The 18571-nt window shown below is 45.9% G+C and overlaps 1 protein-coding gene across 1 annotated transcript in view; it reads right to left on the reverse strand.

Annotated features, from left to right (window-relative positions):
* gmcl1 (germ cell-less, spermatogenesis associated) overlaps positions 1–18571 on the reverse strand; it is a 73970-nt gene that overhangs the window by 33113 nt on the left and 22286 nt on the right. The window contains exons 4-8 of the mRNA XM_041209001.1: positions 9786–9883; positions 5046–5158; positions 4759–4824; positions 3337–3421; positions 1362–1452 (exon numbers count right to left, since the gene is read on the reverse strand). Of these exons, the coding sequence (XP_041064935.1) occupies positions 1362–1452; positions 3337–3421; positions 4759–4824; positions 5046–5158; positions 9786–9883 (453 nt within the window). The remainder of the gene's footprint in view (positions 1–1361; positions 1453–3336; positions 3422–4758; positions 4825–5045; positions 5159–9785; positions 9884–18571) is intronic.

An 18571-nucleotide genomic window follows, 5' to 3' on the forward strand; every position in this document is an offset into this window, starting at 1 on the left:
CAGCTGCGGAGGAATGGTCACTTTATAAAAGGTGTCCCTAATGTGTGGCCCCTTCCCTTGCCCACCCACCCCCCCACGTCCTTGTGTCCTATCTTCAATCGCAGGGCAGCCTTTGCCCCCTCCCCCACCCAACTCATCTCAACCTTGAAGTCCAACAGGCGTCCCTTGCGAGCGCTCCGCAACATCACTGTGCACTCACCTCCGAGTTCGCCTATAAGTGCAGCCCGCCAAGTGCACATCTTTTACATACTGTTGTGAAACAGGTCATCGTGATGTGGGCAGACGATCCAGCAAGGAGGCAGGGGGGGAGTAATGACTCCGGTGGGCTAGCCTTATAATGATATGCTGACATATTACAATGAGGTTCCCGACGTTCGATGGTGGGAAACGCGGCCCACCATCAACGGGCTGAGCGAATGATCGCAAACTGGTTGCATGATACCGTGAAACTGATTCCTGGCCTTCTCGCCACATTGTCCCGAGCACTCCGCCGAGCACGCCCGACGCCAGCGGGCACAGACCATTCAGCCCAAGGAGAGTCTGCCACTGATCAAATAATTGTTTAATGGTGCCATGAGACACTATTTCAGAAAAGACAAAATTAATTGTTTTTTCTGACCGGGGTGAACCTTCCTTAACATCTGCCCTTGGGAAGATTCTGGTACAAGCCTCTGTTCCTTTACTGGGAGGTGAGGTAAAGTGAAGAAGATTGTTAATCAAACCTAGTGAGTTGAGACATAATGGGAAACAGTCTAATGAATGGAGGAGTAAGGTGCACAGACATTACAAATTTAGATGCGAATGAAAACGGGCAAAGTGAATTGACTGCAATGTACTGACTCTGACAGCTTTTACACATTATTCATTACACAATGGACAAGTAATTGTTTCAGCCATCAGAAAGTCAGGTTTACATAAATGTATCCCACACAGTAAAAGCAGATGGTGTGTTCAGAGTGGCTAAACCCTCAAACAGCTGCCCTGAGGAAATGGCAGATCCACAGGCTTCCTGCAAGACCCCAGAAACTCGACAGTGCGCTGGTTCAGGACTGCTGCTTACTTATCCTTCATGGGGACGAAAGAGACATGAGGATAACCACTGACAGACTAAAGACAATCTGGGGGTGAGACACGAGAAACAAATCCATTCTGGGGTCAGTGTGTATGTTACATTGCACCAGCAAAGTGCATGAACACGCCAACAGCCTTTGTCCCCCCTCCCTCACCCAACATGCCTCAACCCTGAAGTCCAGCAGGCGTCCCTTGCGAGCGCTCCGCAACGTCACTGCGTACTTACCTCGCAATCGTCATCAGCCGCACATCCAGAGAAGCAAGCCCAGCAGAGAGGAGACAGCACTCACCTTTCCTACGTTTGGAGAACCAGGCATCTGCATCAGTTAACAACTGCTTCAAAGGACCGTTCCAGGAGGGCACTAGTTGAAGGAACATCCACTGCAAAAGGAAAGCATTCAACTCAAACGCTGTCTGGGACACAGGGGGACTGATCCAGCAAGTTCTCTCCACACACTGACTGTACCCTCACTGTAATTACAATGGTAAAACATGCACTGTGGAGTACTGAACTTTTAAAATGGTTTACGCTTCAGGTAATGCAACTTGAAAGCAGTAGACAGCAAAGCAGAAGTTGGTTCTCACAGTGTTGCACTGGTTTGAAACCTGGAAATGTCAGTGAAATGAAAGACAAGAGAATAAACAAGTGAAACATGACAAGTATCTACCTTTGCTTATTCAATACCCTATCCTGGTGTCGATGAGACCAAGCTGGAGCATTGGCAGTCTGTTAATATTTTCCGATAAGTTTCCAGAATTAATATTTCTGGAGGGTATCAACATTTGGTGTGGGGAAGGGTCTCGCACACAGAAAAGCTTGAGAAATACTGACCTAAACAACTCGATAACATTGATCCCTCTCACCCATCACGTGCAACTCGCCAAGCAGCTGGGTGAACACCCAGGCTGAGAATTCGGGTACAATTTTCAGCCTTAGATTGTCATTGTCATCCTGCCACAGGAGAATTCGAATGACTCAATCCCAGTGCGATTGTCTTCCCTTGGTTACATACAGGGGCTTGTAGCAGCCACCCAGGCAGGGTCCATCTGATCAAATATATCGCACTGGCCCAAAAGCAAAATACGGCAGCTGCTGGGGGTCTGGAAGTAAAACAAAAGTGCTGGAAAAACTCAGCAGGTCTGGCAGCATCTGTGCAGAGAGAAACAGAGTTAAATGTTTCGAGTCCATTTTGATTCTTCTTCGGAATTTCAGATGGATACTGTAAGACCAACGTGTTAAAGGTGATCGGTCAAGTGCTAGTAAATGGGATTAGGTAGGAAGGTCAGGTGTTTCTCATGTGTCGGTTCAGACTCGATGGGCTGAAGGGCCTCTTCTGCACTGTGATTCTAATGATTTGTGGCAGCCAGCAATCTCGGGTTTATGCTGGCATCACCACATGTAATGTTAATGTATATCGAAAACTTTACTGTTGGCCCTTTGACCCACACTGAATCACCCTGATTCTCTTGATCTACACTGGCTCCCAGTTCAGCCTCGGCTAAAGAACTCTTATTCTTGTTTTCCAATCTGTCCACGGCCTCACCCCTATCTGTGTAATCTCCTCCAGCTCCATAACACTCTCAAATCTCTGTGTTCCTCTCATTGTGGAATCGTGGCCATCCTTGATTTCTATTCAAACTTACAAAATTCTTACAGGGCCTGGCAGGGTAAGTGTGGATCGGGTATTTCCTCGACTGCTGAGTCTCGAACCAGAGGACACAGGCTCAGAATAAGGGGCAGGCCATTTAGGACTGAGATGAGGAGGAATTTCTTTGCTCACGAGGGTGGTGAATCTTTGGAGTTCTCTACCCCAGAGGGCTGCGGAAGCTCAATCATTGAGCATGTTCAAGACGGAAATTGATAGATTTCTGGATACTGACGACATCAAAGGATATGGGGATAGTGCGGGAAAGTGATGTTGATTTGGCGATCAGCCGTGATCTTATTGAATGGTGGAGCAGTCTCAATGTGCTGAATGGCCTCCTCCTGCTCCTATGTCCCTATTCATCCAGCACTGGCGGCCATGCCTTCAACTGCCTGGGCCCTGAGCTCTGGAATCTCCTCCTTAAATCTCGCAATTTATCTCTCCTTCTTTAACACATTCTTCAAACCTACCTGACCAAGCTTTTTGGTCATCTGCCTTAATCTCTTGCGATGTGGCCTGGTGTCACGTTGCTTTTGATTACGCTCCTGTGAATGTGCCATGAGGCACCTTCACAAAAGTAAAGGTGCTATATAAATGCAACTTGTTGTTGCACACCTACCTTTTTTAGTGCAGTGTACACGTCCATCTCCACCTGCATCACAAACAAGTCTGGAGAGCTGATCAACTTCTCCATCAGACCTGTGCTGGATAGGTGAAAAAAAAGATATCAGTGTCTCAGCTGAATGACACACCAACAGCAGCATCAACAACAGACTCACCAGTTATGCTGCAAGCACAGGGTAACTACAGCAGAATCCCATTAATGTGCTCAATTGGACAAGAACTACAGTGACTGAACACAAAGCTGAAGCTGGAGGTGCGTGCAAGAGGATGATCAGTTCTTCTGGTACCTGTCATCTTGGCAACAGCTGTGAATAGCAGTGAAAAGCATGCCTCTGGATCTCTGCTCTAAGTATTCATGGGTAGGACTGTGACGAGCAGCAGTCAGTTAGTTAGAATTACAAAGTCTGATGGACAAGCAGTCACCAGTAACTAAACAGAGGACCTTTTAGTCCATCTGCCTCCAATGTTGAACTATATATCAGACTTAGAATCGCGCTGGCCATTCAGCCCATCATACCTTTGTCATCTCTTTGAATGTGCTTTCCAATTAACCCCACTCCCAACTGCTCTTTCCCCAAATTATTCTCCATCAACGGGTTTATCCGTTTTTTGAACAAGTTCCCCTTGAATCCACCGCCCCTTTAAAGAAGCACATTCCAAATCACAACTCCTCTCAGGGTAAAGGAAATTCAACTCATCTCTCCCTTTGGATTTTTGGCCCTTTACCTTAAACTCCTATCTAATGGTTACCGACCTAGCTGACAGTGGAAACAGCCTCTCCCAACCACTCTATCAAAAACCTTCATGGCTTTGAACATCTCTATTAAATCTCCTCTTAACCTTCTCTGCTCTAAGGAGAACAACCCCAGCTTCTCCAGTCCCTCCACATTGACTGAAATCCCTCATACCTGGGACCATTCTAGTCAATCTTCTCTGAGCCTTCTCCAGCCTTGACCTCCTTCCTCAAGTGTAACTGTTGCGTTTCCACATCACAGCAGTGATGACACTTCAACAAGTACTTTGTTGGCTTAAAGGGCTTGGGACTTCCTGAGGTTGTGAAAGATGCTACACACAAAGGTGAGTCCTTCCTTTGCTTTCTCTGAGTTGGCACAGAGCAAGTTCGGGAGTGATGCTAGGAACAGTGTTTTCGCTCAATGGGTGATTGTTACCTGGAATGGCTAAAGGGTTAAAAATAGTGGCAGCTAAAACTCTGGAGTCATTCAACAGACTGTGCGATACTGCAGGTTTCTTTGGAACAGTGAGCTGAATGGTCTGATCTTTGTGAACGCATTTGAATAATTATGTCACCACTTACATGTTGAATTCTCCCCTAACAAACAACATTTCACTCACATGTCCCAAGAGATGAAGAAGCAATCAAAATAAAGTTTGAACGGTTGAAGCGATGATGAATTACCTCAGATCTTTCAGCAGCTCCACGCTTTGATGCGTCATCAGGTTGTTTAAAAGCCACTCAAGACACCTGGAATTAAGAAGAAAATCAATAAGCAATTTTCAATAAACATTAGACTTTCAACTGCTGCAGTTAATATTTCTGTCTTGGCAGGCAATAACAAGGAAAGGACAATTAGTCAGGTTGCCAGTGCACTGTGCCACAGGGACAGTGGGGCAATAATGAATAAAAGAATGGAAGCAGTGTGACCAAAGAGCAGCACAAAAGTCAGAATCTGTTCCAGAACTTACTTTTGCTTTACTGAGTCCAGTCCGTAAGTTCCAGCTGCTGTATAGAAGCTGCAGACAGATTTGGAACTGATGGTCTCCTTCATGATCTCTCCACATTGCTGAATCAAAGCGTCCTTCAGGAATCAAACAGGGAGAAAGAGATGGTGAGGAAAGGTACTCTTGGGTGCCTGCAGGCAGAACATGACTGGAGGGCCCGAACTGAAAGGAGTCTTCTCGCCAGAATGCATACACAAATTTGCTTTCAAAGCTTTTAGCAGTGATGTAACCTTTAAATAACTTAAAAATCTTGTCTTCCATGATGTTGCGAATTTGTCTTCTGTCACCTGAAAGGGCAGTGGAATCAGGCTCACTCATAACTTTTCAAAGGAAACTGGATCAATCGCTGATGGGGAAAAAATGTCCAGGGTTTTGGGGGAAGAGCACAAGATTGGGACTAATTTGATAGCTCTTCCAAAGAGCCAGCACAGGTACAATGGGCTGAATGGATTCCCTCGTGTGCTATCATTCTTTGTCTTTCGCTTAGCTTATGATTGGATGCAATTTGTGATGTGAAGTACGTGGAGGCCACTGCTGACTCCCTTCTTTGCCCCTGTAACACCTCATTGCCACCCTGACCTGGCAGAGGAGAGTCCTCACCTGGAACAGGTATGTCTGCATTAGCCTCCAAGCACACTGAAAAGCCATCAGGAATTCATACCAGGTCACATGTTACTCATGAACGCCTGCACTTGTGATGGTGTGCTCGCCCCGGTTTGTCATGACTTCCAGAAAATCAAACTGATGCTCCAAGAGCAGCTATAAATTTATAACACGCTGCACATCCACCCACACAAAACACTCCTCTACAATTTTTCTTTCCCTGTTACACTGACTCACAGTGAATCAAGCTGACACTGGTTAATGCAGCTCAGGCAAACTCATTTTTCTTGCTGAAAATTTGAAATTGATCTGCGCTATGCCCAGTGTTGCAGCACGCAGATGAAAGGGCAGCTACCCAAGCCAAACATCAGCACTGACGTTGCTGATACCGAGCGGAACCCACTCGGGTGCCAGCTAACTTCATTCAGGGCCTGCGGGAAGTTCTGAACTCAGCAGGGATTCCGCTTCACAGCAGCTCGTGTGGTTCCTACTGCTGGGAAACACCTGCAGACACACATGCCCCACGACCATGAGCAGGAGAGGGCCAATGCAGGGTGAATCATTAAAACAGGAAGCATGGTCTGAATCTGCTGCGTATATACCTGTTACCAGTTTCAGGATGTCCTAACCTCCTGCTTTGGAAAGGCAGGACACTTCAATTCCTGAATTGGGCTCCTGCTGTGAAATTGTAGACCAGCTCCACACGCTAAGTGCCTCTTGCAACGCTCCTTGTGCGCCAAGAGGAGCAGGAATGCTCCCCTCCCCACCTTCTGTGATTGGAAATCTAGCCCTGGCAGCTGCGGTGTCTCGCTTTGTTGTGCTGCCATCACTGGCCTCTCTCCCTCCAGTCAATTGTGGTCAATCCTCTTCACCCTCGAAAGAACTCCAATCACTGAGCTTCCACGCACCCCCCCAGCCCCAACAGTTGGGGACCATCCCCTCAGGATACAACTTCCTGCCACATGCCATTCAGCTCAACTGATCTATCATGGTATGTATGCTCCACATGAGCCTCTTCTCATCTAAACTCAGCTAACCCTGCCATCATTAGCCTCTCTTCCTTCCTCCCACATATACTTTGCAAACTTCTCCTGAAATGCATCTATGCTATTCACCTCGCCACTCTCTGGGCAAAGAAACATCTCCTGAATTCCCGATTGGATTTATTAGTGACTATCTTATATTGATGACCCCTACTTTGGGAAACATCTATCCCATCGCAATACTTCATAAATTTAAAGATCTCCATTGTCCTCTCCAGATAAGAAAACCTCCACCTGTTAAATCTTTCCTGATAAAGATGAATTTGGATAGAGAGCAGTGTATGTTCTGTTTGACCTGCTTCTTCAGTGACATGTCCAGCTATTACTTGAAGAATCTCTTGTTCTGGTCTTAACCGTTACCTGTTGTTGATCAACAAGAAAATTCCTGGTGGACCTCTGACCTGAACTTGATCTTCACACTGTCAAACTATTTTGTTATACTGGCTGAATAAACTGACTGCACATACCTGCTTAGATTCTCACATATAATCAGTTCTTACTGGTGATGCACTGGGGGCCTGTGGAGGGGCAACCTATCAACCAACTGCATCCTCGAGCGAGGGAGGCCAAAGGGTGGTATCCGGAAAAAGTGAAATATAAAAGCTTTCCTGCCAAAGAGGAGAAGAAAAAGGCAAGGGTCTTCCAAAACTCACTGACGCAACCTGGGATCAGCACAGGCAGCAGTGGGTGCACTCACTAACCTACACCAGCTCCTGGTCCGACAGCACCTCAGTGCGAAAATCCCATTGGTGTTTTTAAATTCCTCCACAGCCTCCCCTCTCCTTTTCACTGTAACCTCCTGCAGTCTCACAATTTTCCAAAATTCCTGCGCTCCTCCAGTTCTGGTCTCTTTGTGCATCCCTGATTTTAATCGCTCCACCATTGGCTGTCTGGCTTTCATCTGCCTGAGGCCCAAGCTTTGGAATTCCCTCCCTACCCCTCTCTCTCCTCCTTCAAGATGCTCTTGAAAACCTACCTCTGTGACCAAACTTTTGTTCACCTTTCCTAATCTCTCCTTATGTGTTTGAGTATCAGAAATATTTTGCTTGATAGGGCTTTTGTTGAGCACTTTGGGACATTTTGCTGTGTTCAGTGTGAAATGTGATCCCAAACTTTTGCCAGAGTGACTCGGTACCTGATCATGATTGCCCACATGGGCCACCAGTGAGGAAGACTCACTCGGGCTAGCTGTAGCACTCGGAAAGTGTCTAACCTCTGCTTGCAGCGTATCCCCAGTGGGACTGTTGAGTTTGTGCCATCAACATCAGGAAAAGCCCAAAGCAACCTCGCAAAATGGCACTCCAGTATGCTGAATGTCAATGTACATGTGGAGAGCTCTCATCATAGGGGCACTGACCTGAAACCTCATCTCCTTTTCACTCTCCTCCAGTGCAGCCTGACCTGCTGAATATTCCCAGCATTTTCTGTTCTTTGCACGCCATCTTCAGCAACACAGCCACTAACCCGCAAGACCAGCGCTCAAAACATTAACCAGATCTGAAGACTAAACTAACTATATTTAAATGTATAATTACCATCAATTGTTCCTAATGGAGCAACAATAACTTGTATTTATATAGCACCTTCAAAGTAATAGAATATGTGAAAGTGCTTCACATGAGCATTTTAAAACTAATTAGGGCATGGAGCCACATAAGGAGATATTAGGTCAGATGATCAAAAGCTTTGTTAAAAGAGGTAGGCTTTAAGGAGTGTCTTCAAGGTGGATTTTGAGATATGCATCACTTTGGTTTTGCCAATGTTCATTTTCATTCCGAAGTTCATGCCTGCTGGTTTGCGTCTTTCTCCTCGTTCTTGTGACCTTTCTTCTGTGCTTGTTACAATTGCGGTAGGCAGGAATGTGGAGTTGAGGTTACAATCAGATTAGCATGGCAGAGCAGGCTCGAGGGACCGAGTGGCCTACTCCTGCTCCTAATTCATGTGTTCGCATGCTCATTAGCTTCCCCAGTCACGTGGTGATCCAGCCGGTATGAATATTTCTTTGGCATGGGAGTGAGCATTGGAAAACTCAAAGTGATGCGTATCTCAGAATAACCTAGAAATATTCATCTATTCATCGAAGGAAGAGAACTAGAACAGGGAGAATTCAGGTATTTTAGGAAACATCACATCTGCAGATGGAAGATACAACAATAAAACAAGAACAAGGAGAGCAATGGGAAAGGCTACATTTGGTAACAAGAGACTGTTACTAACCGGAAAGCTGAAGAAACAACTCAAGAAGCAACTTGTAAAGAGGTTGATTTGGAGTGTTCCATGGAGGTGAGACTTGGACCTTACAGAAAGAGCAGGCCAACTTGCAAAATAGCTTTGAAACATGGGTCTGGAGGAGAATGGAAAGATTCAGCTGGACAGAAAACGTAATGAATGGCGAAGTGCTGAGGAGAGTGAATGAACGTGCTGAACGTAATGAGGAACAGAGAGTTTGGGTAGGGCACAGCTTAAGAAGAAACAGACCCGTAAGAGATGTTATGGAACAAGAGGATGGAAGAGAATATCAATGTTGGATGTCTTGAAAGCTGAAGGAAGCTATTGGGAAATTAAAAGACTGGCATAGGATAGAGAGACGCATGGAAAGACTCATCAGAGCCAAGGGCCTTCCTTCAGGCAAGGCACACATGATGATGATGATGATTAAAGGAGGAAAGCGAGGTAGAGAGGAAGAGAGGTTTTTGGAGGAAATTTCAGAGCTCGAGGCCCAGACAACTGAAGGCATGGCCAGCAACGGCAGAGCGGTTAAAATGGTGATGCTCAAGAGGTTAGAATCAGGAGTACAGAGATCTCAGAGGGTTGCGGGGATGGAGGGGGTTAGAGAGATAGGGAGGCGAGACAATTGCAACAGTCTGTCCTTTCAAACAGTAAGGCGAGGGCTTATCAATCAAGTGAGGAAAATGCCAGTCATTTTCTGCTGAAGACCAACTGTAAGTTGCAGGAATTTTGACAGCTCTTTCCAAGCACACATGATGGGGTGTGTTAGGGGAAGGGGTTCAAGTGATAGCTTATCACCAAGTGTTTCCTGTTCTGTTTCGAGGCTTACCAGTTGAAGCATGCAGGCTGCTGCCAGAATTGTCACCACCCGACTGGGATGGATTAAGACATCGTCTCGATACAACGAGCCAAACGCCACTTGCAGTGCTGCCAGAGAGAAGAGTGGAATAAGAGTTCGAATGCCACAAACGTACTCATTTGAAAGTAGTCAGATCCTCCCAAATCACTAAATCCCTGCAGCTTGATCACCTCTCAAAGGCCTTTGGGATTTTATTCATGGTGACCGGATTGCTGAGTGGGGAAGTTATCGAGCATACAAACATATGAATTAGGAGCAGAAGTAGGCCACTTGGCCCCTCGAACTTGCTCTGCCAGACAATAAGATGATGGCTGATCTGACTGTAACCTCAACTCCATGTTCCCGTCTACCCCTATTAACCTTTCACCCCCTTGTTTATCAAGAATCTACCTAACTCTGCCTTAAAAATACTCAAAGGCTCTGCTTCCAGCACCTTTTGAGGAAGAGAATTCCAAAGACTCACGACCCTCTGAGAGAAAAAAAAATTCTCATCTCTGTCTTAAGTGCACAACTCCTTATTTTTAAACAATGACCCGTAGATCAGGATTCTCCCTTAAGAGGAATCCTTTCTATGTACGTCCTGTCCAGACCCTCAGGATCTTTAATGTTTCAATTAAATCGCCTCTTACTCTTCTAAACTCCAGCGGATACAAGCCTAGCCTATCCAACCTTTCCTCATGAGACAACCCACTCACTCCAGGTATTGAGCTGTGATAATATAGGGCCAGGAGGTATATTTTCCAATGGTTACCAACACATCAAGCTCCCAATTGGGTCAGCTTTCAAATAGAAGAAACAGGAGTAGGCCATTTGGTCCCTCAAGTCTGTGCCACCATTTGATAAGATCATGGCTGATCTTTGACATCAATTCCACTTTCCAATCCAATCCCCATATCCCTCGATTCCCTTGGAGTTTTAAAATCTATCGATCTCAGTCTTGAATATACTCATCAACTTTCCTTGGTAATATTATTTACCTCTTTGTTTAACCTAATGCTATCCTTAACCTCTTCAATTAGACATGCATTGATCACGTTTCCAGTGGAGCTTTTACTTCTCAATGGTTTGCAGATTTATTGACAATCACGAAATATTTCTTTCAATATTCCTCATTTATTCATCTAGAGTTGTTCTATTTAATCTAAATTCCCCAAAACGCTGCACTGCTCTGTGGCCTTGACTTTTATCTCTACAAATTTCCCCTTTACTTGATTCCCAACCATCTGCCCCCCCCAATCATTTATCGTTTGAAGCCTTTTCTGTGGCCCTAGGTGCGCTATTCACTAGCGCAGTGATTCCAGCCCTATCTAAGAGGGGTCTGTCGCAGTGGAACAGCTCTGTCTTTCCCCAGTCTTGATGCCAGCGCTCCATGAATTAAAGCCCCTGTCTGCCATACCAATCTGTGTGCCACACGTTCAACTTTTGGATCTGTTCAGCCTAACAGCAGCCATGCAAGGCTCTGGTAGTAATCTGCAGATTATTGGCTTTTTGAATTCGGTGGCTATAAGTGTCTAATTTAAATCTGTGCCCATGTGGATTATGACAACTGGACCCTTCCCTTCCCACTCCAAGTGCAGAATTTTTAGGCTGGCGGGCAGGCGCGATCGGCGGGCCTGGGATCGGCCAGGGAATGGACCGCCGGCCACGATTTCAGCCAGTTAATGGCCAGCCAGCATGAAACGCGCAGTGAGAAGCTCAGCGCTGCCGGAGTGGGAGCGGGAAGAGGGCAGAAGCTAACGTCAGCGCGGGCGCAGGCGCAGGTGAGGGCTGACAGAAAGCTCCCGGAAGGCAGAGAGCTGCCTCAGGGAGCTGCAGGCATGAAAAGCATGAAATAAAGTTTTTAAAATCAGGAAAAAATAAATGTGCAAGTGTCACAATCAGTCACCTGAACATAAAACATGATAAAACTGCTGTCCGTAGGTTTTTATTTTTCTTTCAATACAATGACGGAAACCTCATCCTGCCCTTGCATGAGGTTTCATGAAAAGTGCAAAGTCCGGCTGACCGATTCACTCATCCGCCAACCGTAAGGTTGGATGGACCACAGAAAATCGGAGACAATTGCACCATTAAGTACCTTAATCAGCCTCTTAATTGTCGGCAGGCGCGGTTCCGACTTTTGCGCCCGCCCGCAAATATCGCTTGCGATTTTGCATCCGATCGACTCCAGCTCGCACCCTGAGCTAAAATTTCTGCCTCAAGTTCTTCTCTGGCCACAAGGAGAGGTCTTTAACCCTGGCACCAGAACGGCAACACAACCTTCATGGCTGTATACTCCCCTGACTGTCCACTAACATGACCACATTCTTGAGTACTGCTGAAAAATGAGGCATTTTTTGTTGAAGCTTTTCACCCATCAGGACAATTCACAAGAATACCAAATATAAAGGAAACAACATTTTATACTATATGAGAAGAGTGTGCTGAGTGTCATGGAGAATACACCAGTTGATGGTGACTGACAGTTAACTGCCAAGCACTGTTTGAAAGTTAAACCAGGCAGCTTGACTCTGATTGGTCAAGGCATCGTCCTGAGGAATGAACCAGCAAATGGCTGCCCCTCATTTTGTTTAGCTGAAACAGGTGCATGTTCTTTCTGTCTGCAAAGACCACGTTCCTTTCACTTCCCGCTCTAGTGGCCTCTCTTACCACCATCAGTTTTCTCATCCATCCTGCAGGCTATGCCCTCATGCACAGCTAGCAAGAACCACCTAACAACTGGGTAAGGGCAAAAGCTGATGCTCCTCCAGCGCTGTACCTGGGGTTCCCTTACCTGCCTGACTCACAGCCTTGTCCTTACCACTCGTAATCAGTCCTGTACAGCTACCTAACCTAAGATGTGTGACTGCTTCCTGGATCAAAGCGTCCACATAACTCTCTCCCTTCCTGATGTTATCACAGTGTCTGCATCTCAGACTTCAGCTCCACAGCTCTGAACTGAAGTTGTTCTAAATGTAGACAGCTGCCGCAGATGTGGTTGCCTGGGATCACAATGTTCTCCACAAGCTGCCACATTCAGCAGTTACAGAACACCAACTGTCCTGCCATTCTCATCTAAGCTTATTTTACTCATTTCATTAATTAGTTTACAGTCTTCAGTCTTTTCGTTTTAAGTTTTGGTTTTAAGCTTTAGTTTTAAGTGAAAGGCACATTAAATATTTACCTGTAACATGAACCAGTACAAACATTGGAGGTAAAAAGCAGCAGCACTCCCTTTCGCCTTCCGGACCTAATTCCCACTCACACCAAGCTGCCGACTTTTACACTCTGTACGACCACTTTGTGACGGTCACTATGTACGATCACTCTGTGACGTTCACTCTGTGATGTTCACTCTGTACCGGCCACTCTGTGACGATCAACAGGAGTATTGGAGTGTGGTTTGGAGCAAATGCTCGTGTTCCCTTGTGAGTGAACAAATAACATTTGTCCAGCTGTCAAACCTCTCACTGCGCTCTGAACAGTCAATAAATGTGTTGCTGCGAAAAGGCCAAAATTTGAAACAAAGACGTATGGTCGCGTCCTGAATGGGGGTGCAGTGATGAGGAGCAGAAGGTGGAGTCGGTGAAGATATTAGGCCAAGTGAAAGAAAAGGCAAGCCAGTAATAACCAAACGCAAGTCCTTCAAACTGGCAGCAGACACAAGTTGTTAATCCAAGCGAACCCAATCTCTGTGACCTGGTGGCCTGCAATCCATGAAGGCCACAGATGCAGGTGAAATCAATGTTCCCCAAGCTGCAGGTGTGAATGGATCTATGTGTTGTGATTTATTGAGGCAAACACACTCTGAAACACCCCAGATCCATAACATTTAATCAGTGAAGAGATACCAACACAAGTGGGGCCATGTTGCCAGAACTTGCAGGCTGGGTGTGGCCCATGGCTACAATTTGGTTACACTGAGGTGGTTGACAGCGCCCTCAGCCGTGTCCGACCCATCTCCTGTGCCTTTGCCCTCACACCTTCCTCTCCCTTCCAGAACCATGGTAGGGTCCCCCTTGTCCTCACATTTCACCCCACCAGCCTCCGCGTTCAAAGGATCATCTTCTGCCATTTCCGCCAACTCCAGCATGATGCCACCACTAAACACATCTTCCCTTCGCCCCCCCCACCACCCCAGCGGCATTCCGCAGGGATCGTTCCCTCCGGGACACCCTGGTCCACTCCTCCATCACCCCATACTCCTCAACCCCCTCCCACGGCACCTTCCTAGGCAACCGCAGAAGGTGCAACACCTGCCCCTTTACTTCCCCTCTCCTCACCGTCCAAGGACCCAAACACTCCTTTCAAGTGAAGCAGCACTTCCCTCAATTTAGTCTACTACATGCGCTGCTCCCAATGCAGTCTCTTCTACATTGGAGAGACCAAATGCAGACTGGGTGACCGCTTTGCGGAACATCTTCTGTCTGTCCGCAAGCATGGCTCAGACCTCCTTGCCGCTTGCCTTTTCAACACTCCACCCTGCTCTCATGGCCACATGTCCGTCCTTGGCCTGCTGCATTGTTCCAGTGAAGCTCAACGCAAACTGGAGGAACAGCACCTCACCTTCCAACTAGGCACTTTACAGCCTTCTGGAGGGAATATTGAGTTCAACAACTTCAGATCATTAACTCTCTCCTCCATCCTCACCCCTTTTTGATCCCTTTTCAAATATTTATTTTTTAATTTTTATATATGAATATCATTTTTCCCCACCTATTTTTTAAATTATTTTTAAAACTTACTTCCATTTATTGTTTTATCCCCACTTTTTAGCCTATTTCGATCTTTTTTCCCATCACCGTCCCCACAACCCACCCCACCCCCACTAGGCCATTTGGCACTTACCTATTCTGCTTTCTACTCTTAATGTCACCAATAGCACCTCCTTTAGCCAGTACCAACATCAACGCCCCTTCGACCTTTTGCTTATGACATCTTTCACAATCTCTCCTTTGCCTCCGCCTATCACTGGCCTTCTATCAAGCTTCACCTGCCCTACCCCCTCTTAAACAGTATATATTTCACCACATTTTTACTTCTCTTTAGTTCTGATGAGGACTCATAAGGACCCGAAATGTTAAACTCTGTCTTTCTCTCCACAGACGCTGTCAGACCTGCTGAGTTTTTCCCACAATTTTTGTTTTTGTTTCAGATTTCCAGCATCCGCAGTATTTTGATTTTATCTTACAGCTTGGACATCCCTGTCATAAGCACCTGATTTCAACTTTATCCAGTTCATGTTCTCAGATTATATTTCGATCACGCCTTTCACAACCTCAGGAAGTTCCAAAGCGCTTTAGCAACAACGAAGAACTTTTGAAGTGTTACAGGATATGCTGGTCATGAGAAATTCACTTGGATGCACTTTGTGTGTTGATTCAGATCACATCATCTTTTCCTACACATGTTCAATTAGTTCTAAATATAATAACAACAACAGAAAATGCTGGAAATGCTCAGCAGGTCAGGCAGTACCTGTGGAGAGAGAAACGGAGTTAACGTTTCAGGTCGATGACCTTTCATCATAACTGAGAAAGTGAGAGATGTCAGGCTTTGAGCAAGCGAAAGGGTGCAGGTAGGAGTTTGAACAAAAAAGGTCTGTAATAGCATGGAGAAGAGGAGAGGCTAAATGACAGAAGATTCCAGAGTACAAGGTTAAAGGCATTGGTAATGGGACAGGTAGAGGAACAAAAAATGCGAACAGAGTGTTTCTCTCTCCACAAATACCGTGTGACCTGCTGAGTGTTCCCAGCATTTTCCGTTTTTATTTCAGATTTCCAGTAATTTTTTTTTAAATTCTTCCATGGGTTGTGAGTGTCGCTGGCAAAGCCAGCATTTGTTGCTCATCCCTAATTGTCCTTGCTAAGATGATGGTGAGCACCTGCAGTATTTTGCTTTTGTACTAGTTTCAATTAGTTTTTAGCGGTTTCCAAAAGAGGAAGAAAGGGAAAAGATACAAGAATTGTATAATTTCTTGTGCAGTGTGAAGGGGAGGGGTTGAGAACGTTGATTAATGAGATCCTCGCGCACTGGGGAAAAATCTGACACTGAAAAATTTAGGTTATTAAGATTATTGTCATGCCTAGAAGGAATACATAATGCATATCTATATATCATCCTGGTTACTTTAGAAAATAATTATTTTTTAAAATTGAACAAACGCTTTACACTGACTGAGGTCTGGTTAGCTGTGACTCACACAAAAGGAATTTCTAGACTTCGGAAAACAGCAGGCACTTGTTATCTCTTAAGAAGTGTTAATGCCCCCTGTGACTGCAGAAATCAAATTCCAAAGAAATGCACCAAGACCCCTTCACATTTCTAAGGCAGAGCTCTGGCCAATGGAGACAATACGTCTGCAAGGGCAAAGGGGCCATGAAATCTGTTCAACTTATTATCGGATCAAACATTAAGCATGTCAAGAATCCAGAAGAGGAATATACATGGTGAAGAAGTAGGAGTTTTATCAAATGACCACCCCACTCCAAGCTGCTAGAACCTGTAATATTGCCTTGTGGAGCTAAACAAAGGCAATCTGCCATCTTCCATCAACAGAACAGCAGCAGAATCAGAGCTCTGTCTGTGTTTAAATTGCCTGGCCCTCATCTACCGGAACCCCTGAACTTCTGTCCGAGTGCCTATGACAAGACTAATACATCTCTACATGTTTCTCCCATTGTGGGAGTCAGCGCTACAGGAAGAGTGGATCACCCTGCATCAGCTTCGGCCTGCTAACCTCTGAAGGGATACCACTGGACTTGTGATTCTGGGTTCTGGGCTCATGTGAAACAATAATTCTTACCTTCTCTGTGATCTTGCTCCTCTACCTCTTTCTTTCCCTTATCCCTCATTTATTGCACAAATGCAAAAAAAGTGGGTGAGGGAATGTTGCGAAGCCTCTTCCGATGTTTTGAACGTGCGGAAAATAAACTAACTTTCTGATTTTACCCTATCTCGAGTTTGCCGTGGGGTTATTAATAGAGGATTGTACCACTCCAAAATTGGAGGGTTGGGGAAAATATGTCACCACATTTAAAAGGGGAAATCAAAAATCAAAAACACCTTCCTGCTTACGGACAGTGGGAGGAGAAATCAGGGCTGTTTGAAATTAAATCCCCTCCTGTCTGTAACATTGTAAATTGTGAATTTGAAAAAGAAAAATTAATACTGCTGCTAAGGGACTCCTCTCAGCTCAAAGGAGCATGATTATCTTACAGGGATAATCACTAGTAGACTTACAGAAACCTTGTGCAGAATTTTAAAACTTGTCTGATCTTAACAGCAGTGCTTAAAACTGCATGAATGTGCTGCTGTGTCTACAATAAGATGGATCATATGTTGTCTCCCAGATTGTAAGAAAACCTGCCCAGGGGTGTGAAATGGTATTTTTTTTTTAAAAGCAGTATGAACACCATCTTCGGGGATCTGGAGCAGGATCCAGCCTGGACTGACGCTGTGAGAACCTCATTTCTCTGGAAGAGCTGAAACGTGCAATAGGTTGCTGCATATGCCTTAGAGAGAAATGGAGCTCAATACAATACTGATGGTAATTCAGCTGCCACGGCCCATTCGCGACACTGGCTGCTGTGAAGAATGGATGGGAGTATAAAGGGTGCAAGATGCACCATTGGTATGGTGCCCAGAGGACTTTTACCCTAAGATTGATAGTCAACACTGGAGTCAACAAGAACTCAGCACTCTTCTCCATCCTTGCTGCCCTGGCACAGCTCAACTGCTTGCAAACTATGAGCTGATCTGCTCCGACGTTCTTACCAAGTCAGAGGATATTCTGTTTCAGTCGTCTCTGCGCTCGGATCTGGTCACTGGTGTGTGTTCATGCCTCTCTCCCATTGTCGAGCTTCTTCTGCACTCTCCCATGGCAGAGAGATGGGCAGCTCAGCAAGTACATGACATGGTCCGACAGGGCTCCTTCTCTCGTTTCCGTAAACTTCAGCTCACTCTGGAGCCTATCTCAGCCGATCTAGTTACACCTAAGCTGTCGTGCTTACTGAGATACACTGGCTCCCCATCCGTCAATTTTTAAATTCACCTACTTGCATCAAATCCCTCCCTGATTTCCATCTTCCATAACTCTGTAATACCCTCAGACCCCTACAACTCTCCCGATCTCTGTAACCTCCTACAGCCCCAACAATCCACCCTATCTCTATAACTTACTAAGCCCCTACAACCCTCCCTATCGCTGTAACCTCCTCCAGCACCTACAACCCTCCCTATCTCTGTAACCTCCTCCAGTCCTTACAATCCTCCCTATCTCTGTAACCTCCTCCAGCCCCTACAATCCTATCTCTGTAACCTCCTCCAGCCCCTACAACCTTCTCTATCTCTGTAACCTCCCCCAGCCCCTACAATCCTCCCTATCTCTGTAACCTCCTCCAGTCTTTACAATCCTCCCTATCTCTGTAACCTCCTCCAGCCCCTACAATCCTCCCTATCTCTGTAACCTCCTCCAGCCCCTACAACCCTCCCTATCTCTGTAACCTCCTCCAGTCCTTACAATCCTCATCTAACCTACTCCAGTCCTTACAATCCTCCATATCTCTGTAACCTCCTCCAGTCCCTACAACCCTCCCCATCTCTGTAACATCCTAAAGTCCCTACAACCCTCCCTATCTTTGTAACCTCCTCCAGTCCCTACAACTCTCCCTATCTCTGTAACCTCCTCCAGCCCCTACAACCCTCCCTATCTCTGTAACCTCCTCCAGTCTCTACAAACTCTACCGCACCTATCTTTGAAATCTTTGCTTTCCTCT

This window comes from Carcharodon carcharias, chromosome 17 (assembly GCF_017639515.1).
Source record: "Carcharodon carcharias isolate sCarCar2 chromosome 17, sCarCar2.pri, whole genome shotgun sequence".
NCBI classification, from domain to species: Eukaryota; Metazoa; Chordata; class Chondrichthyes; order Lamniformes; family Lamnidae; genus Carcharodon; species Carcharodon carcharias.